This window comes from Limulus polyphemus, unplaced genomic scaffold (genome assembly GCF_000517525.1).
Source record: "Limulus polyphemus unplaced genomic scaffold, Limulus_polyphemus-2.1.2 Scaffold25, whole genome shotgun sequence".
Classification (NCBI taxonomy): Eukaryota; Metazoa; Arthropoda; class Merostomata; order Xiphosura; family Limulidae; genus Limulus; species Limulus polyphemus.
Window position 1 is genome coordinate 321,381 of NW_013665635.1, and position 22,510 is coordinate 343,890.

The 22,510-nt window shown below is 30.5% G+C and overlaps 1 protein-coding gene across 3 annotated transcripts in view; it reads left to right on the forward strand.

The window, feature by feature from the left end:
* The first annotated feature begins 509 nt into the window (after positions 1-509).
* LOC106458921 (DNA mismatch repair protein Mlh1-like) overlaps positions 510-22,510 on the forward strand; it is a 44,649-nt gene continuing 22,648 nt past the window's right edge. The window contains exons 1-10 of one of the 3 annotated variants that reach the window (XM_013918491.2): positions 510-598; positions 1,829-1,962; positions 2,532-2,622; positions 2,858-3,030; positions 3,867-3,939; positions 7,805-7,939; positions 11,868-11,956; positions 15,230-15,342; positions 17,473-17,566; positions 20,921-21,074. In XM_013918491.2, coding sequence (XP_013773945.1) covers positions 1,850-1,962; positions 2,532-2,622; positions 2,858-3,030; positions 3,867-3,939; positions 7,805-7,939; positions 11,868-11,956; positions 15,230-15,342; positions 17,473-17,566; positions 20,921-21,074 — 1,035 coding nt within the window. In that variant the 5' untranslated portion in view covers positions 510-598; positions 1,829-1,849. The remainder of the gene's footprint in view (positions 599-1,828; positions 1,963-2,531; positions 2,623-2,857; positions 3,031-3,866; positions 3,940-7,804; positions 7,940-11,867; positions 11,957-15,229; positions 15,343-17,472; positions 17,567-20,920; positions 21,075-22,510) is intronic. The other 2 variants (XM_022385479.1, XM_022385473.1) reach the window with 2 other exon arrangements.

A 22,510-nucleotide genomic window follows, 5' to 3' on the forward strand; every position in this document is an offset into this window, starting at 1 on the left:
AAATTAGTTAGCATAAGTCAGTTGAATGACGAAAAATTAGGTGTCTATTTACTTGTGACCACTCAGTGTATGTGAAGTCCCGTCGCAGTATGTTTCTCAGTGCACAGTTCGAGTATTATTGTGCTATCTATAATCGCGAACAACCAATTATTTAGAGCGAGACAACTGGCCGGTAGTTGAACTAATGTTAGCGTGAGGATAACGCACGTTAATGATCATCATTAACAGGTATTTTATTTTAATTTCATTCTTAATTTAAAAAAAAAAAAAACTATATCACCATGCTTTGTTTGCTTGCATGAGCTATCTGTGCTGTGCCTACCACGGGTTTCGAAAACAGGTTTCTAGCGTTATAAACCTTCAGACTTACCACTGAGCCACTAGGGGCATATTACCATACAAGATACGTAGAAATTTAAAAAAAACCGTCAATACCCCCCCCCCCCCCCCCAGAAAAAGATCACTAACCATTACCGGAAGATGACGCTCGTTACAATTACGCGCTGTGTTTTGATATTGATATACATTTCGGAAGCTAAGGCTTCAGAAACTCTGTAGAGAGAAGGACACGATATATTATTTTTCTAAACTATATTGAGTAAGTAACACTGACTAACATTACAGTCTCAAGAAAAACAATATTTTAGTGAAAAACACCAAAATTAATGCGCATATCTCGCTTTGTTGGGTATGGTTAGCGTAAAAAAAAAGATCATTCAGCAATTCCAATGTCAACACTGGTACTGTTGTACTATTACTAATACTAGTATTAGTAATACTAATAGTAATGATATTATAATAATGCTGAGGCCATCCCAATTTTGTTTTTACAATAATGATATTGACAGGGCATAAATACCAAGTTAGTAAAGTTTATTGATGACATTAAAATCTTTAGTATTTCTAGTTGTACTGAAACTGAATCTCAAAGTGTTATGGTATTACAGGAATGACTTGATATGTTGGATAGATATTTGACAACTACTTTAGCCTTTAGTTATAATTTATAGTAAGTGCCAGAAATATTACAACATCTTCTCTAGTAAGAAGAGAATTTTAGAAATTCCTCATAGTCTTTAACAATAACTATGCCATCAACATCCTTTAAGGGCCCAACCTCCATTTTACTTACCTCTAACGTACCTAAAAGAAATTCTTGTTGTTAGTTTAACATTATCAGGTGGCTGTTTCTCATAAGCTATCTTGGATCTCCTAATTTATTTTTTAAACAAATCCCTAGGCTCTGTGCAGTTATTGAAATCTTTCAATATATCTCTCTATATAAAGTTTTTTAACCTGTGTCATTTATCCTCGATTTGCCCTTTTAGATAACAGAAAATAGGTATTAGTATATTTTTGCTTGTGATACCCTTTTGTGATCAAAACAGTTTTCTTAGTCTTTAGTCTTTGCATCGTTTTTCAAAGTAAAGAAGCTCAGCATACAGGTCTTATGTATGCCAAATTTGCCTGACAGGGTGATGTAATCAGATATTTTGTTATAAATTTGTAATTTGCTTCAAAAGAAAGAATAGATTAATGACATACCTTCATAAAAATAATTTACATACTTTTAATTTTCTTAGGTGTTTTGGTCTTCCAGCTTTGAATGTGATTTTCATCCTTTAGTCAGCTTTGAAAACTTTAAAAAAATAATAAAAAATATCTATTGAAAGTACAAAAATACTTAAAAGTAGCAGAAAAATAAAGTAGACAATGCTTCACCTACATGATCTTCATCATTGATAAATTTGTGAACTCTTATACAAAAAAAAGTCCAGTTCAGTTTTGTGAGTTTTTTCTTAATAGATTTTTATTTATTTTTTATTAGCTTGAAAAGGAAGAAACTATTATGGCCTGTCCTGGTATAATTCATCGGTTAGATGAGAACGTTGTCAACAAAATTGCTGCTGGTGAAATTATAGTACGTCCGTCTAATGCATTAAAAGAATTAATTGAGAACAGGTATTGAAAGAAAAGTTTAAAAAAGGATAATTTTTTTACTACGTTTATTGTTTACAGTGAGAAAAGTTCTATTATAAATTTTGAAAAGCATACAGGTTCATAAATTTCAAAATCAGAAAAAACTTGCTATGTTTAGTATGGTTTGATAAAGCATGATAAATCAGATTTTGATAAATCCCAATATTTGGGTATTTTTATGCAACAAAAATTAACTGCATACTACAAATCACAGGACTTAAGATATTGTCTTTAATACACTGAATGTATTAAGTAATTTAGAATTAAATGACTATTTTAAACATATAGAACTGCCATTTCTGATAGTGTATAATCTAAGAAAAAATTATATAAGTTTAACTTAAAACATCCAGTTATATGTATAATGAAAAAAGTCTATGATAAAGTTAATTTTACATGCAAGTTTTTATTCAAGTTTTACGCTTCTTGTGTCAAAATTACAGATTTTAATTTAAGATTCTCTGTGTCTGTTTAGTCCTCTAATAAAATCTGTAAATTCTTATTGTTTTATAACATTTTTTTTACTAAATAAATTAAACATGTTTCTAAAGCTTGGATGCTAAAGCCACAAGTATACAAGTAGTAGTGAAGAGTGGAGGTATGAAGTTATTACAGATACAAGATAATGGGACAGGTATCAGAGTAAGTAACTGTTTTATTTTATAACTTTAATGTGTCAGAGAGTCTTGCTTTGTTCTTGTTTCTCTCCTAAGTTTTCAATCAGTTTGTATGATACATAAATATATGATTTAATCTTTCAGTTATAACCATATCTATAAATTTTAATTTTAGATTTACATATCAAATGATAAATTGTGACCATGAATTGGTTTTTACCTAACAGTCTATGTTGTTGTTTTTTACTAAATCGTTGAAGAAGGAAGATTTGGACATTGTGTGTGAACGGTTTACAACGAGTAAATTACAGAAGATTGAGGATCTATCTACAATGGCCACGTATGGGTTTCGTGGGGAAGCTCTTAACAGCATCAGTCATGTAGCACATTTGTCAATTACCACCAAGACAGCAGATTCAAAGTGTGCATTTAAGTAAGTTATATTATACACATTTTACCATGGATTATTTTACTCTTGGTTCACAAAAAAATGCATGTAGTTCATTTTTAAAACCAATCAAGTAAAAAAAAGTTATATATATACTTGGTAAATAGCATTCATATGAACCAATGAATACTTGATTCTTTCAGTAGGGGAAAGGGAAGGATGGTGATACTGAGTGGGTATATGTTGAAAAACAGGAAAAGTCTGATTGGCTGGACATGGGCTTAAGTCACGTGTTTAGTTTTATGGATGTGGATCACTTTACACGTTGTGTTACAAAGAACATTTTGAAAGTTAAAGATTAGTAAAACATTGAACAAATTTATAATATATATTTTTATTTTGTCCTAGTTTATACTCATAATATACAAGAGATGTATAGATGAAACATTGTTAAATGAAAGACAATGTAAAATATATAAACACATATATATAATCTGAAAATAAAAGAACAGGTAAAAATAAATTGATTGGTAACAATAAGGGTTAAGAAAAATATCAGAAGTGTGTTATTGGATAGGTTTAAAAGAAAGAAAATCAATAGTTAAAGGTAGCAGTTGAAAAATTAAAAAATAGATGTTTAATAGACAGAGAATATATTAAAGATTGAAGGTCATTGATGCCAGGACCAAGGTTAAAGGTTAACAGTATTAAAAGTTGCAGTGCAGTAAACTTCTGTTGTCTCCATCTGCTTTAGAATGGAATCCAGTTTTGATATCTAAGAGAGCCATGTCATTGATAGAATGGTTTGTTTGGTTAAAGTAATGAAAAACGGAAGGTTTTTGTTTCAGTACTAATGATAAAAACTTGCTTTGTTCAAACAGTGTTAAATATGTTGATGGGAAGCCAGCTGGCCCTCCCAAACCTTCTGCAGGAAACCAGGGAACACAGATCATAGTAAGTATTAGTACCCACTATAGTGCATATTGATCAAAGAAATCAAGGACAATAGTCAGAAGGGGTATCTAGTCTGGAGCTTAGGTTTAGATGTTGTTCAGTGATAAGTGTGCTAATGAAAAGCCATTAAAAGTAACATATCAGAATAATTATTGAAATCAACTTATATCAAGATAAACAAAATATTTCTTATTGATACTTACTGTTTGTCAGGTGTAAACAGATCAGTTTGTATCAATATAGACAGAACTTATGATGTACAGAGAAACTGATATTACTTAACAATAGTTGATGTTTATTCAGGTTAGTTTGTGTCAGTACAGACCAAGCTTGTGATGTACAAACAAACTGATATTTCTTAATGATAATCAATGTTTATTTAGGTCAGTTTTTATCAGTACAGACAAAATTTGTGATGTACAATATTGTTTGTTTAAGAGCAAAACCACATTAGACTATCTCCTGTGTCAACCACAGGGAATCAAACCCAGATTCTAGTGTTGTAAGTCCATGAACTTACTGCTGTTCTAGCAAAGGACATGATGTACAGATAAGCTGATATTACTTAATGATAGTCATTGTTTATTCAGGGCTATTTGTAACAATACAGACAAAGCTGACTATGTCCAGCAAGACTTATTTTACTTATGGTTAGTGTTTCAGGCTATTGCTTAAAGTAAGAATAACTCGAACCCTTTCTTGACCAATGAGCCCTTTTAAGAACAATAATTTTCTTTTTCAACAATTTTTAATTTAAAGATAATTTAGATTTTCTCTTGTTGTAGCATTTATTTAGTGTAATTCGCAAAGAAAAATGTGAAAGAAAAGTTGTTTGTGTGTATCTATATATATATAAAGTTTCATTTCTGCCCAGCTCTTTAGGAGTCTTGCCTGTAAACAATACATTTATCTTTTTTTTTAGAATTTTTGTGTCTATCCCAAAACATAAATTTGTATTTGCTAGGAAACTATCATACCTTAAAAATATAACTGTCCATGTCTTGTTTCTCACGAGATTTTCTTTTTATGTTTAAGGTTTCATTATTATACCCATTTGTTTCTATATATTTATGATATCACAGCATCTGATCTTAAAAGTTACTAATGAAGCATAGCTTTGAAAATAGCTATAGAGAAAGTTTACAAACGAGTGGATAGAGCTGGTTATGAACTATTTGCATCAATGTTGAGTAAATAAATGGTTGAGCAGTAATTTGAGGGAACTGAGCAAGATTAAAACTATGAAATTGAATGGGACTTTTAAAAGACTTGAGAACAAACCAAAGATTTTATAGTTTCTTTAGACATTCTTTTTCATTCCTGAAAGTGCTTTCATGTTAAATTATATCTGTTTGCAAGCTACAGATCTTTTCTTTTGTGACAGGACCTGGGCTCCTAGTGAATCTTTAAAATCAATATATTCAGAAGATTAACTTTCAAAACCCGTATAAAGAGTCTATAATTACCCATATAAGTTCTTTGTTGTAGCTGTCATACATGTGCTCTTAAGTGGACACTCATTGTGGTCAGTGACATATATGGTGTGGAAGCAAAACCTCAATACACTACAGGTAATCACATACAACTATACAGCTCATTTGTAAGACTTTCCTCAGTGAAGTTATCTGAGGGGTTGATATGTGTGCTCTTTGTACTTTACAAGTTAAATATAGGTAAGTGCAATAGAAGAATCCATAAGTGGCTGCTTTAGAGACATCACGTATGGGAGCTCAAAGAGTGAGTTCTGAAATGAACATTGCCAGTTACAAAGTAATAGGGATTTACTCATTGTTATCTAGAAGGTAGGAAACAACCATGTTTAAAATATATACCCATGTTTTGTTCTTTAGAACGTATAATATAGCACCTCTTCAAGTGAGATTTCACTAAAAATAACCTGAATTTCAGTCAATTTCAACCTGTAGTGAGGCCTGCAAGACATCAAGTAATTTTAGTTAGATTTAGCATGTATGGCAGGCGATGAAAAACTGTTCCATTGACTTAAACACATATTTATTGAATATTATTGTTAAGTTTATCATTTTAAACAATGCACATAACTAAGAGAACCTATTAATTTTTTAAAAGAAACTATATTTAATAGATGCAAATTAATGTTAGCCAAGAATATTGTCAGCAAAAATATTATCATCGCTGACAAAGGTGATGCTGTTGTGAAAGGTGAGGTCAAAGGTCACCAATAAATCTTTGTCAGTTTTCATTGTGTTTTTAATGATTTTTAGCTGGAAGTGGTGACTACTACAATAGAAAAAAATATAGTATCAAAACAAATATGATAATGATTATCAGTAATGTGGAAACTGACTGAATATATAGAAAGAAACTTTCCGGTCAGTGATAAAAAATAAGGTTCTAAAGTAAAAGGAAGTGTTTTCCATGTTAGTTTTTTCAAAACTGTCTCACAATATAGTTGTAAAATTTTGAAACAAAAATGATAAACTATTAAAATTATGTGAATTTTTGAAAGTCAGATCTAGATATTATTTAGTACGTTTGTACTAAGTTTCTTGTAAGTTGGTTAAGAAAAAACCAAGTGACATCCCCACTGGTCTGGAAAAGGTTAATCAAAACATTGTAGTCTGTCAGTGTTGAAAGGTCAATTGAAATGGGAAAACTACTTTCTTGTAAGTTATACTCATTTTGATGGAAAGGATTTTGCACCATTGCCTGTCATTGCAACTTTAATCTAACAAGCTTTTGCAAAGGACTTTGAGGTCAATGTTAGAATATTTCTTGACCAACTTCCTACAGACTCTCCACTGTAAATGGACATTGGCTTCCATAACCACAAGTGTTTGTGCTTTATGCTTCTTCGTATAATATTCTTGTACACAGTTTATTCAATATATGCAGCATGTTAGCTATCCTTTTTTGGATGGGTGGAGAGATTTTCTAGATGACAAATTTTTCCTTTGGTATCAACACACCTGTGGATGTTGCAATGCTGCCTAGATGAAGCTACTTCCTCATATGGGTGCACTGATCTTTCCTTGGAGTGTTAAGGATAGCTGCCTTTGAAATTGGTGTTCTTCTGGATTTTTTTCTCTTTGCTAATTTGTGATATCCATCCTTGAAAGGGGATGTGATATGTACATATTCCTACAGCCTTAATATACCCATGATGGCGTTGCACAATCAACTGGTCAAGAATTTGTGAAAACCAAATATACAGGTGTTAAACATGACTCGTTATGCCTTGTTCTGCATCAGCAACAATATTTCATTTTATTAACATACTCTCAAAAGGAAGTATTTTAATAGATAATCTTTATTAGGAGACTGTAGATAAATAAAAGGAGGAAACCAATAATGTTAAGCACAGTTAACACAAAACTTTATTAGTTACTCAAAGCCGACTAGTTTCGGTAACACAGTTACTATAACTGATGAAGTGATGATGGTAACTATGTTACTGTAACTAGTTGGCTTTAAGTAACTAATAAAGTTTTATATTTCATTGTTGCCAAAAAAATCCTTGTTTCTATATATTTTAATGGGAAATTTCACTTGTCAGATATAAGGGTTTGTCAGAAACATTTGTCACACATTTGTATTGAAAGATTTTTTTACTTCTCACATATTAGGATTTTTAGATAATTATTGCTGATGTGTATCTGTAATGTTCCATATAAAAGTTTTTATGATTTTGTACCTTTGTATTATGACATTTTTCCTTTGAAATTAAAACCTTCCTTTAAAAACTACAACTGTTACGTTTGTTGGATTATTTTATATCAATATGGTAGCCTCGTTCTTCTTGGCAGTGCACCATGCTTCCTGCCTGTTCTTATGGGTGCTTAAGCTATTATATGCTTCTTATTATTGTATCTTTTTCTTTTCACAGGTGGAAGATCTGTTTTATAATCTGGCAATTCGTAGAAAGGCCTTAAAGAGTACATCGGAAGAGCATGCTAAAATACTAGAAGTGGTGTGTCGTTATTCAATTCATAATGCCTCTGTTGGGTTCACTTTAAAAAAGGTAATAAAAAGTGTTGTAATCTATAGTTAAAGTATGATAAAAATGTTACTGCTAGATATAACTACCTATATGCTGAAAGCCAAAAAATATTGTAAGTTTATATACATTCATTTAGATTGTATCCTTTATTTTATTTGTTTTTTTTTCACGGAGTTTACTGTTAATATCAATTTAGCCACAGAGGTTGAGTATTTTATATCAAAATGATTTTGGAGCCTTACCACGTTTAAGCCTGTGTCACTTAATGATCTTCTATATTGATAATAGCATTGCAGCATAGTTTCCATTGCATAAACCTCTGTAGTAAGGCTATCATGTTCAAAGCACACTCTTCCTCCCTGTTGCTTTCTGTAATCTCTTTAGTGTATGAGAACAGCAGTTTATCACCACTTATTTCAATAGTTATGTCACACAGAAAAACCATAGTGCTGCATCTAACAATAATATAACAAAAGGTTCTATTGATAAGCTGTCATGTTCAAAACACACACCCTCTTCCTGCAGCTCTCCATTATCTATCTAATGTTTGAGATTAAGAGTTTCCCAGTACCCATCTCCATAGTCCAATAACACAGAAATCAATAATGCTACACCCCAGTGGCTCAGCAATAAGTCTGAAGGTTAATAATACTACAAACCAGTTTTTGATTCTTGTGGTGGGCACTGCACAAATAACCCTTGTATAGCTTTGTGCTTAACAACAAACAAACCATGATGATATACATATGGTGATCTGGCAGGTATGTCTTTGTATGGAATAGTATGAATGATCATTTCATTCTCCAGCTACTTAAGGTATGTGGTAGCTTAACTGATTTGTTATGGAAGCAACCTGTGTTGTTTCCAGATAGAGATCCTTCTTCATTTTGTTGCTTGGAGCTCGTGAATGGCTTTTGCCAGTGACTTTTCTGTTTGTGGATTCTCACCTGTTACAAAATACTGCCTTCCGCTTACCACATCTAGGGTACTATTTGTTGCAGGTCTATTTCTAAATGGCCCTAGTGTCATGTATTGATCCTTTTTTTTTTTCCAAATGCCATTAAGTACAAGGGATATATCTACCTTTGAAATTCTAAATCCCCAGTATGAACACGTCCGTATTTATGAATCTTTTGTATTATAGAAGTAACTAAATTGTTAAAATAGGAAACTTTTTAGGTTAGTTAAGGTTAGATTAGATTAGATTATATAAATAGTAATAATATAATAAATTTTCATGAGTTACACTTGCGAGCAGCTCGTGTATTATGTAATTCAATAGCGTAACGTGAGCTGCATGTTTGTCAGGTGATTCACAACTTATAATGGCAGGAACAGTAGTTAGACATGGTTCAAAAGGCAATAAAACAATAAAATTTGAGTATGAATAGATGTGTACTGTTATGAGTTTAAAGGTTTTTAGGATAAACAAATGTGGTTCATGTTACAATTTGAAATTATTCTAGAAAGAAAAAAAAATTGTAACTTAGATTTGTTTTGATTTTTTTTCTCTCTTTCTTCTTCTTTTTTTTTTTTTTGGGTGGTTACGAGATCAGTCCAATTGACCAACCTTGTATAGAGTTAGGGTAGAGAAAATAACAGATAGAATATGAAATTTTACTGGAAAAAAGTTTGAAATTTACATAAGAGGTTATAGAGATTATGCAAATGAAATTTGAGATGAAGGAAAGTATTTTTTAATCTTAATTTAGAAATTACTTTCACTAATAGTATTAAAAAAAATACTATATATCTTCACGGACAAATCTTTAGTAAAAATACTTCATTAAAAAATATGATTTTTTGTGTACAAAAGACAATGTATATTAAAAGTCTGCCAAATTTTGTAAAGATACACAAACTATATTCAAAGTTATAGCATGGAAACTATAACGAGTACAAAATGGTTATGAGGTTTAAACCTGATTGATAATTCTAGGGTTAACTCTTTCTCCTTTGTTTTTAGATCACTTTTTTTGGGGAACTTTTTGTACAGCCTTCTGATCTTGTTTTTTCAGGTTCTTCATTTGAAAGTGTTTTATTTTGAATAATTGATGTCCCTGTTCTTTTCAGAGATTAACCAACTTTTTTCATTTTCTTTCTTTTCTATTTACTCTGGTGTTAACAGATTCATTTAAGGATAATCTGTATTAGGACTACATTTAGATCCTGTAGCTATTTTCTCTAGTTCCTTTTAGAAAGATAATAAAAGATTCTTTGACTTTTGAATGGCATGGCCAGGTGATATAGGTTCCTGACTCACAATCTGTGGGTCACAGGATCGAAACCTGTTGTTGAAACATGCTTGTTTTTCAGTCTTCAAGGAATTATAATGTGACTGTCAATTCCACTATTTATTGCTAAAGAGTAGCCAAAGAGTTGTCTGTGGATGGTGATTAATTGCCTTTCCTCTAGTCTGTCACTTCAAAATTAGACAGCCTTTGAATAACTTTGCGCAAAGTTCAACAAACAAATCAAAACTTGTGAATGAGGTGCTTTCTCTGTTCAATCTGTTACCTCTCTCAGTGTAAAGAACTGACAACGAAATTGGGTAATATCTTTCATTTTCCTTGCAAAATGTATAGAAGATCCTAGCAGTAATTAGTATTGTTAAGTCATTTTTGATTGTTCTATTATCTAATCATTTACTTTCTGAAGTTTTTTTTTTGGAACTTTGTTATCAAAATATTTGACAGCTTTTCTTTCTTCCTCATTAATGAATCAACTTTTTGCAGTTGTCTGTTTTATCTTTACCTGAATTATTGGTTGCTGACATGCCCTTCTATGGGACTTTATATATATATATATATAATTCTCAGGTTAGGCTCTTATCTTGTTTCTTGCTAATAGGAATTGACAGTATATCAATATTTACCATAATCATTATTGTTAAGTAGAAAATTATCACTCCAAAATTATTACTGAAGTTATTCACACATTTGAATATGGCACAAACATTCAGTCAGATCAGTCTGCAAATTTAACCATCTATTTTGATCTTTAGTTTTAAGATATAAGCAGATGTTTTATGTTTCTGAAAATGTGATGCAGACAGTAATAATGCATTACCATCTATGGCATCTCTAGAATCAGCTGTTGTTAATATTAACGTCAAGAACAATTGTTATCTGGAATTTGAATTGTTTAAAAAAATAAAATATGAACTTTCAAATGCAATGGTCTTTTAGACTTCTTTATATTTATTTGTTAAAGTTCAGAATTGGCAGTTTTAATTATGGAAAAGTATAGTCACTCGGGTTACCCATTTTTTTAAAGTTTTAATCATCATCATCATCCATCAGTGCTTGCCAAACTACTTTTTGACTCCTTTTCATCAGTTTTTGCAGATGTACTGCCACTTTAGATGGCTAAGCCACAGCCTTTCACCAGTACAGTTTCTTGAATGATGTAACTAGTTATTCTTCCTTGCTTCTCAATTGCTAGTTTAGGCCACTTTTGTATCAGAGTTGGAACTCTTTGTTATGGATCTTTGAATATTTTGGGTTCTTTCTTTTGGTCTTTTACCTTGGAACTGTTCAGTCAGTCCACCTTAGTTTTCCTCACTCTTTTTTTCCTTTGCAAATCTTTTGGGCTGGAAAGTACTTAGCCATAAACTTTAATTATAATAATTATAATTTAGTATTCATGTGGAGCATTGTTGACAATATAAATTTATATTTTATGCCAAAGGGAGCTATTAATTCACTACTAACAAGACTTTAATAAGCATATGTAGTGGTGTTACTGTGCTTGTTTAACCATTGATACAAGAATCTTTGGTGTAGAGGGTATGTAAGTTTGAAAATATTGAACTGCAGATGCCTAGTGTATTAAATGTTTGTAGTGTTTTTTCAGATTTTTTAGAATATGAGTAGAGAAAATATTTAAATGTATTAAAACAAAACTGTTGATCCACACATGAAAAAATAATTTTCAATTTTTTGTATAGTATGGAGAAACTTCAAATGATATTCACACCCTTCCCAACTCCACAACAGTTGACAATATTCGGACAATTTATGGAGCTTCCGTTGCCAAGTATGTATGGATAAATGTTTTTCTGTGAAATGTGTTTTCACCTGGACTTTGTTGTTTAAATTGGTTAAGTGCAATAAGTTCTTACTGAATTAGAAAGTAGCTAAATGAATCTTTTTTTTGTCATTGAGGTAAAACTCGTGTAATAGAGCTTTGATATCCATGCTGATTCACTAAGCTAGGAATGAATATCTGAACTCATCATCGGAACTGAATTTCAGCCCATGTTTTAACGACAAGTGAAAACAAACTTACCTGAATTATTATGTTTTTGGTCAGTAATTTTCTTGCTTTTAACATCCAGCATACCAACCACTTATCATATTAACATTTATAAATGGCAGTTTAATCAATATTTCATCATCATCATCTGAACATCGAATATATATGATTCATCTCTTACTTTCATGTTACTTACAATTTATGGATTAACATGAAGAAAAGTATTTATGAACTATTTATGTTTTTAAGAGGAAACTGAGACAGTGTAAAGAACCATAAAAACATAGTTATGTTTCTTAAGTAATATTATATTTTAATCATTTACCATATGCAGGGTTACCACAAACCTTGGAAAGTCATGGAAATTGAAATTGGCTAGGAAATGAAGGGAACTGGTCTGTTGGTCAGGGAAGCAAAATTTCCCATGTTTGGTAACATGAAACATGGGAAAACAATACAGATGTGAAATACAGAATTTGATATATAAAATCTATCATAATCACATGAAAGAAGAAAATGTTAACCCTTCCGATACGGGTCACGGGTGAAAGGCCATGTCACCTCGTTTGTTAATTAGCTTTCAAAATTTTATTGAACTACTATTTCGTGAATTTATTTCAATAACTTTGGTATCAAACTGTAGATTATAATTCCAATTTTAGTACTATACATTACTCAATTTCTTAATTTAAAATTAAATATTAAAAAGAACAGATAAACATCAATGTTTGTGTGTCACTTGGTATTATGTTGAATGCAGCACTGGTTCAAATTAGATGTTTGTGAAGTAAAAATACTAAGTCTGTAGTTTTATTCAATTTAGAAACTCAAGTTACCAATATTGACAAGCTAGAATATAAAATAAGAACTCATATTTTTTCTATTTGCTAAGATATTGCTCATGTAATAAATCAAACACAGTGGCACACTGACCACCTTTTTCCATTTTTGGAAACACTCCCTTATATACACTTACTTCTATATATGACATGAATAACCAATTGAAAGCTCAGAATGTCCCCCTAGTGGCTTTCTCAGCTATTTTCATATATAAAGTCATTATATCTTTTTTTCAATACAAGACAGCATAGAGGTAATTTGAGTCTTTAGTCTGCTCGAAATTTCATATTTTTTAGACCCATATACAGCCTTGTTACAAGAATTCATAAATTTTAATTGTGTTCTGTGGTATTGATATAGTAATTTATGATTTTTTTGGTTATTCCAATGAATATATAAAACCTAAAAAAAATTATTTTGTTTCATATCCTCCATGTGCAACATTTTACATGTGAAATTTGAAAATTTTCTGATGCATAAAAGTATTTTTAATCTTAAAATTAAAATTACTTTGTATGATAAATAGGCAATATTTGAAAAGAAAAAAAGACATGATAAAAACATGATACAAATCTTAAGACTCAATAAAAAAAATTGATATTTTGTGTATGAAAGCATTGCAATGTTTACTGATAATCTGCCAAATTTCGTTAACATTCGCTTACAGATTTAAAAGTTATAGCATGAAAACTATAAAAAGCACAAAATAGTTACGAGGTCGGTCCCAGGGACTGAGCCCATGCTGAAAGAGCTAAAAAGATATTCTTCTTGTAATACAGTTTTCACACAGACTAATAACATACAAAAAGTAGACAATTTCCCCTAACTCTCACAATTTGTCTAGCTTTCTAACTATGCGACAAGAGCTGTTACAAGTTCCGTCAAGTTAGTCATTATCTTTCCCATAAGAACGAAGCTTATACTATCAGTGAAAACTACAATTCTATATTCAGAAAACAACATTATAGAATACATCATTTGATAGATAAAAACCTTGGCTTTCTGTTGGTTATAGATAATATAGACATAAGGAAGAACTATTAACAAATCCTGAAAGAGAGGATGTGACAGGTGAGCATGGCAAAATGGGTCTGATTTTCTATTTGATAGTTCTGTAGCCAAACAAAATTTAATGCTATAACATAAACAAAAAGTAGATAAATAAAAGCATTAAAGGTAATTTCTGGCTCACAAAATGGATACTTCATGTGAGTGTGGGACATGCAATTCTTTTCAGCATCAATTTGGAATTTTGGTGTCATGTAAATCATCTGATACTGTAGATTATTAGATTGTTAGATTATCAGGAATAAAATAGCATCATAAGCTAATATTTAAAATAATACATTCAGATTTTGATAATCCTGGTGTAAAATATAAGACTTTTTTTTATCAATTTAATTAATTATCCCTATGTATTCAAAGTTTAATGCATTTGTGTACCTCTGAATACCAAAATCAGACTGGTGAATAAAATACTTAGTTATCACAACCATTTGACAGCAAAAGGTGAAACTTGTAGAGTCTATATGCCCAGCCTATCAGTTGGGATGAAATTATCTGTTTTGAAACTGATTGAGCCTACATTTATAGAAACTTTTGTATATGTGCATCTGTGAAAACCAAGAGAATCTGATGTGAAAAGTTTTGTTTTAATAATCAGAAGGCATTACATAAAAAAAAAAACTTGTAAAGTGTGGTATAATGGACAAAGAAAATTTACTTTTATAACTACAAAAGCTAAGGAAGACTAATAAATGTTTTATACTTTGACATGTAGGTAGCACCACATGCTTTTTATTAATTCACTGTTCAGATTATGCATATTTGAATATTTATTTGGTTACAGCTTATTTTCTGTGTCATATAAAAATGTATATTAGAGCTAAGGCCACTACCTTGTTATGATTTAAAAATTCTAAATTTACTGACCCTTTTAAACATTTCTAATTTATCTCTGTTCCAAACACCAAATTGTATGATGTATAACTATCAGCTGAGCAGAATAGTAAAAAGTGGTTTCTTGGTGATAGTTGGGATTAAAAAAATGTATGCAAGGAGTTGCTATACAAATGTTCAATCGTTCATTGTACTATTAACATATGCAGTTTTGTTTCTTTAATTAAACTTTTAATATTATGATCAGTGAATTGTTTCATGTTTTAATAAGTATCTTTTTATCTTACTTACAAAAACCTTTTTCATTTGTTTTAGGGAACTGCTCAACTTGGAATGCCAAGATGAAATGCTGAAATTCAAGCTTGAAGGCTACATCTCAAATGTTAATTACTCCATTCCAAAAAGCAGATTTCTTTTATTCATAAACCGTGAGTATATTAATCATTAATAAACTAAATATCATTGACTGTTATATATAATTTTAACATTTTTTATGTAAAAACTATATTTTGAGCTCATTTTTATTGTGATTGTATTTAATTCTGAGATTCATGAATTTATAAAAATAATGAAAAGATACCATCAAAGGAAAATATTCTTCTAATAGGATTTAAATAAATTATTTCTCAAGATTATTTATTATGAAAAATAAAAGTTATTTAAACAAGTTTTGTCTACTTCATAAATGCAAGTATCATGTTTTAAAATTTACTTGATGTTCAACATGGAATTAAAAGTAAGAAATGAAACACAATCTAATTAAGTGACTATACGATATTAACATAATGTTAAAAATATCCTGCATTAATATATGATAACTACCCTACATTTTCAACAGTTGAAGGTGTGTTTGTGTGAGTTTTAGCAAACTGATAGCAATTTTAAATACTAAGGTGAAAGAATACTAAATACCAAATTACAATATAGGCTTAACAATAAGAAAAAAGAAACTGATGAAAAACTGTACAAAATAAGAACTGGCAATGTTTCAATCAAGCAAGCTTCATCAAGTTCCCTTTGAAGAATGATTGGCTGAAATATTGAAGAAAAAATTTTGTTTTTAGTTTGTCTTCAACCACTTTCAAATCTTCTGTAACTTTGTTTTTCGTGTCTTTTATAACATCCGCTAAGCTAAAGTTTGTCTCTTCAAAGTAATTGAACTATTTAACTAGTTCATGATACTACTTGGTGAAAGAGGTAGAAAGTGTCTTCTTCAACAAAAGATAGTCAGAAGAAGAAATGGTTTTAATTATGTCACTACTTTACCAGTCCAGCAGTTTTATCATTTGAAAGTAATAATGGAGAGTAGCAGTTTATAATTATTTTTCTCTTCGGTACAGACAGTGGTATAAAGCTCTTGCATGTAATGATTTTCTGATATAACTGATAGTGGAAAACTTGGAATCTTGAACTGAAGATTTCTTCGTATGGCTAGGTTGAACAGCGTGTCTTATATGTAATAACAATAAAAAACAACAGAGAACAAAAATTTGAATTCTTCTACTTGAATGCTTGTAGTTAATAAGTCCTTTAATTTGTTGAATTATTTGAAATTTCCAAAAAGTCTGGAACCATATTCAATGAATTTTACAGAATGTGTTCCACATGCTGTCCTTGTAATTCGAAACAACCTTAGAAATGTTATTTCCATTCTCTTTGAACACTGTGATGCATATTCGTGTCATCCACACTGCCAGTCTCCTTAACTTTAGCTAGCAACACCACACAGCACTGTGAATGATATTTTTCTCTTTCTCTGAATGGCATGCATTAATTTTGGCAGTAACCTTCCTCTCAAACCAACCTTGTCTGCCACACAGCAAGATTAACTCAACCTTCTCATGCTTTGACAGTACCATAATCAAGAAAATTAAGAAAAGCTGCAAATCACCTATGGTTCCAGACTTTCAGGCATCCTGCATGATAAATATTTAAATTTTCTTGGTTTCAGTATACTTGTTTTTATAATCTTGAAGAAACTCCCATGCTGTCTAGGTTTTACCTAATATTTGTTGTTTTGAGAAATGTTCATTTCTTATTTTAGAAGATTTATCAAAGCATACATTTGTAATTGAGCAAACTTGGGAAAATATTAATCTAGCATAGTTTTGTGTGTATATTTTTGTCATAACACATTACCAAATTTTTCAGTTTAAGATATTAAAATGTCAAAAAAATGTTTTTCTTCACATTTTTATGTTTGTGTGATAATGAGTTTAGATAATATCATATGATGACCTATAAAAGATTTTGCTAGTAGAAATCAATTGTTTTTTCTAGAATTAAAGTCTAAGACTAATAAACATTTGTAACATCACACTGTAAACTGAAAATGAGTCTTTTAGTGATAAAGTATACAGCATTTTTGTAAAATGAAAACTATCATTAGTTTTGTTTTGTAGAAGTGTGTTGTTGCACTGTTTTTTAAGGTTAGAAAGATAATTGTTTAAAGATATCGTTGATATTTATCTTTTCAGGCAAATTTAGGCTTTGTAATTAATTGTAATTACTTTTTATACTTATGAAATATGCTATATTTTATTGATATCTTTTTCCAGATCGTCTTGTCGACTGTTCATCCTTGCGAAAAGGCATTGAGTCTGTATATAGTACATATCTACCCAAAGGTAGCCACCCGTTTCTCTACCTCAGGTATGTTATAGTACATATCCACTTAGACAAAGTGATCCATTTTTCTACTTCAGGTGTGTTATAGTACATATCCACTCAGAGGGAGCCACATGTTTCTCCAACTCGGGTATATTATGGTACATATCTACCCAAATGTAACCACTCTTTTCTCTACCTCAAGTATGTTATAGTAGGAGCCACCTGTTTTTCTACCTCAGGTGTTATAGTACATATCTAACTCAAAGGTAGCTACCTGTTTTTCAGCTCAGGTATGTTATAGTACATATCTACCAAAAGGTAGCCACCCATTTTTCTACTTCAGCTATGATATAGTACACATCCACTTAGACAAAGCGAACCATTTTTCTACTTCAGGTATGTTATAGTACATATCTAACTCAAAGGTAGCCACCTGTTTTTCCACCTCAGGTATGTTATAGTACATATCTACCCAAAAGTAGCCACTTTTTTCTCTACCTCAAGTATGTTATAGTACATATCCACTTAGACATAGCCACCTGTTTTTTTCCTCAGGTCTGTGACACCATTTAAACTCTATAGTGATATTATTTGTTTTTATCATGAACTGCTTAGCATTGAAACAGGTGCCATTGTTTCTTTTTCTTGTCTCTCTTTCTACAGTCTGTTGATAGATTTTCTCATGAAATTTGTTTTACTTCACCTTTATTGATTACTATTAGTGACCTGCGTTTTTACTAAAACTAATTGAATTTCATGGTCCAGTGTTGTAAGTGCTGTTTTGTTTATTCCATTCCAATAGTTTCACTTTTTCATCTCTGGATGTATATACTAATTAGCAATACTTCCCTGACTATAATTAGTTTTTTTCTATCTCACTGACTATAATTAGTTTTTTCTATCTCACTGACTATAATTAGTTTTTTTCTATCTCACTGACTATAATCAGTAAGACGACTGTTTTCTTTTTCCACCGTCTTCAGTCAGTTAATGTTTTTCCTAAATCACCTACCTTACTCAACCTGTCTGTTTTCTTTCTAGGATCACTGATTATAATTATAAAAGCTATTTCTCTTCCCATCTATTTTAATTATCTTAAATTGTTTTATTTCTAAATCACTGACTATAATCAGTAATATTGCATTTATTTGAGAGCCTTTTTAATATTCTTGTTCATGAAGTTAAGAGGATGTTAATTTTTCTGAAGCACCCGTCTGTTGTTGGTGGAATAATTACGAAAAGCTCTGGATATAAATATTTGAGTTAAATTTAATTTGAAGAACTGAGGATCAAAACATCCAAAACTGGCATGTAACCCAGTACAAGTCTTCTTATCAAAACATCCAACATTGATGAATAATGTATTCCCATTAAAGAGGACATTTTGACATTTTTTATTTAACTTCTAACGAAAGAAGCTTGCATATTGAAGAATCTCTCGTCATTGAAACAAAATGCAGTCTTCATTTGGCTTTCTTCTGAGGATTTGAACTTTTCCCACTAACTATAATCCGTAAGAGCTATATTTCTCTTAATCCACCAACTTCTGTTAAGGGGTATATTTGCTTTCTTTCAAGGGTACTTAGTTATCTATATTAACTTTTCTTGCATCTATTAGTTGTGTATTTGTTTTCTTTTACCCACTGACTTGTGCTAATATATATCTTATTTTCTGTTTTGTTAGGGTGACTGTTGTCAGTATAAAACCAAAGTCTATAGCTATGTAGAAAAATAGAAGTGGGAAATTACCCTTTTTTTTTATGTTTACAGTGTAACTCAAATTTTCTTTATCTTATGTAATTATCAGTCAGTTTCATTATTATCCTAATTTGTTTAACTACTGTTCCCTTTACTTTTCAGTGAACTTGATTTCAAGCATTTTTTGTATTTCCGATCTTATTCGTAACATGAGTAAGGTAATGATGTAGAGAGTGGTAAATGTTAAATACTTGGGATTGGTCATTTGCTCATACATGGAATGGGCCCATGCAAATGGCATTCTCCACATCCCTCTTAAAGCAGTCAAATTATTTTTTAAACAATGTACATGTCATCCCTAACAACCTTTTACTACTACTTATTATTACTATCCATCCATTCCCTGATAGAAGAAGGAATCACCTTTCATAAACTTAAGGACTCAAATATCACTAACTTAATAAATGTATTTTCCATAAAGTTAAAGAAATGCTTGTAAACAAAACTTTCAAAATCTTTGAGTTTAACAGAAGAATTGAGTATCTGGTCAGCCCAGTACTTAATCAGAATGTATAAAAGTGTTGAAACTATATCAGATTGATAGAAAAAAGATATACAGCTTCTACCTTTTTATGCATTTAACTCAATATTAAAGATACTTTTATATGTTTTTCAAATAACCCAAATATTCAGCCAAAACTTGGTGGATTTACTCTGTTAAAAACTTTATCAAATGAGACATTTATGTGTCATTTGAATGCAGAAGTCCACTTTCAATTGAATTAGCCTATTTTTTATTTTATTTATCACAAACGTTTTCCAAATGGAAAAAATAAAAATAACATTTCCTGTTTATTGTAACTGTTATACCAGCTATAACCCCCTGTGGCTTAGTGGTAAGTCTAAGGGCTTCTAATACTAAAAATTGGGTTTCTATACCTGCATTGAGCAGAGCACAGAACACTCATTGTGTAGCTTTGTGCCTAACAATAAACAAAAATTATGCCAGTTATTACTATCTGCTAGACTCGTATTTCTTTATGTTATAAACAGGCGATTTTCAGTTTAAAAACAGATATTGACTTAATATAAAATTCATGGCAATCTATGTTTAATTTTCACCTGATTTTTGTTTTATAAACAGATGACTTTCAGTTTAAAAACAGATATGGCCATAATATAAAATCCACAGCAGTCATTGCTTAATTTTTGCCAGATCTCTCTTAATATGAGATCCAGAGCCTGTTTTGGATATTTTTCAAACCTAAAAGTAGAAACACTGTAATTAATTTTAAGCTTACATCAGTTGCATTATAAAATGATATATGACTGATGTATTCAACTACATTACTTCCCCCCCAGCATCATCTCTCTCACTCATCAAAAGGAATCCAGAACTTACTGTTTTTTCTCTATAAATTAAGTACTGATAACCATATTACAGAATCAAGAGAATTATAAAAGGAACTTGTGGTGATATTCTGGTATCCTAGTGATATAACTTGAACTGCTAATGTTGTTAAGATTTATGTATTTTTCTAGTTTATTTGCATTTCAGCAAATTAGAAATAACATTTCAGTTGATATTTACATCACATATTTACATCATAGACAAAATTAGACAGATTTTGAATATTAAATTTAGGAAATATAGTGTAACAAGAAAATTAATTATACTTTTGTGTTTTGACTTTTTAGTCTAGAAATAGACAGTCATAATGTTGATGTAAATGTACATCCAACAAAACATGAAGTTCGTTTTTTACACGAGGACTCTATTGTTGAGAAAATCCAACAAGCCGTTGATGCTCGTTTGCTGGGTTCAAACACATCTAGAAATTTTCTAACTCAGGTAAGCATATTGCTTAAGAAAGAAATTAATTGTAAAGAACTTTGTAAAAATCTTAGGATGGTACCGTTAACATAAAAAAAAGTAATCTATTAATTGGGGTTAATAAGAAACACCACAGCCAACAGTCTTTATAGTTAGCCCACTACAGGAGTGTAAAAATTCAGAATATGGAAGAGCTTTATGGGAAACCAATTGCATTTGTGATTTCCATAGTTTCATGAAACTTGCATAATAAAAACTATTTGCAGCTAATACATCATAAAATACGAAAATACAAAATAAATGGTGTATATATATATATATATCCCTGTAAAATAGTGTGAAATATATGATCAACATTATGGTCAAAGGACTTTCACTGAGGATACTACTTCTTTGTATTTAAAAAATAATTAACATAAGTTAACTTAAAACCTTGTGTCATGAACATTGAAAGATTTATGTATTTTAAGACTTAGAACATTATCTGCATTTATTTAAAATTTTGGTTTATAATTATCATCTAGAAAATACTGATTGACCTTAAAGATAAGGACAACTCAATACTTGGTGTCAAAGACTGACAGAAATCAAAATGTGATCTAGCTTGGTTAATGAAATTTATTAGGTTTGTGCTTTTCATAAATGCTATAACTCCTGCATGTAAGACATTAAAGACTTGAGATATATGGATTTCTGTTATGTCTCTTATTAAAAGGTTTATGTATGTGTATTCCAAACCTAGCAACCAGACAAAAAAAAAGAAGTGTTTGTCATACTCACATGTAGCAAACAACATTGACCAAGCATACTTGGACTTGTATGGCAGTGGCGATTCATCATTTGTCAAATTTAATCTCTGTTCACAAGTCTCTTTGTGGAAGTAAAACTAATATTATAATTAGCATAGAATGTGGTACCTAAATTTACATTGATAGGCCTTTTTGTATGACATCTTTCCTTTTACTTACACAAGTCAAGTGGTTGGATTCAATGTTGAAAAAGTCATCATGTGTTTAGATATATGATTGTATTAGTCTTTCTTTCTCATATTATAAAATTATGTAAAACTTTTTGTCCCATTTGAAGTACGGAAATCATAATTAAACTATTAAAAATTCAACTTATTGTAGGGGCTTAACGCATGTTTAACAGCAGGCTTAGTTTTAATGTGACTCTAAACTGACATAAAATTAACAAGTAGAGCTGCAAATTGTTTTCAGTTTATCAGTCATTATCTAATTTTTGGACTTCTTCTCAAATGTGTCAAATTCTCTGTTAATTTCTTTGATACTATTATAATTTTGTGTTAACCTTAGAAAAAAAACATTGAACATATCAAAAATAAGTAGAACATATGTAGTTTTCTACTTATTCAGTTTATATGATGTTTGCAGCAATTTTGTATTCAGTCTAGTTTTGGCAAGACATATCTCTTATCTAATTGAATAATAAGC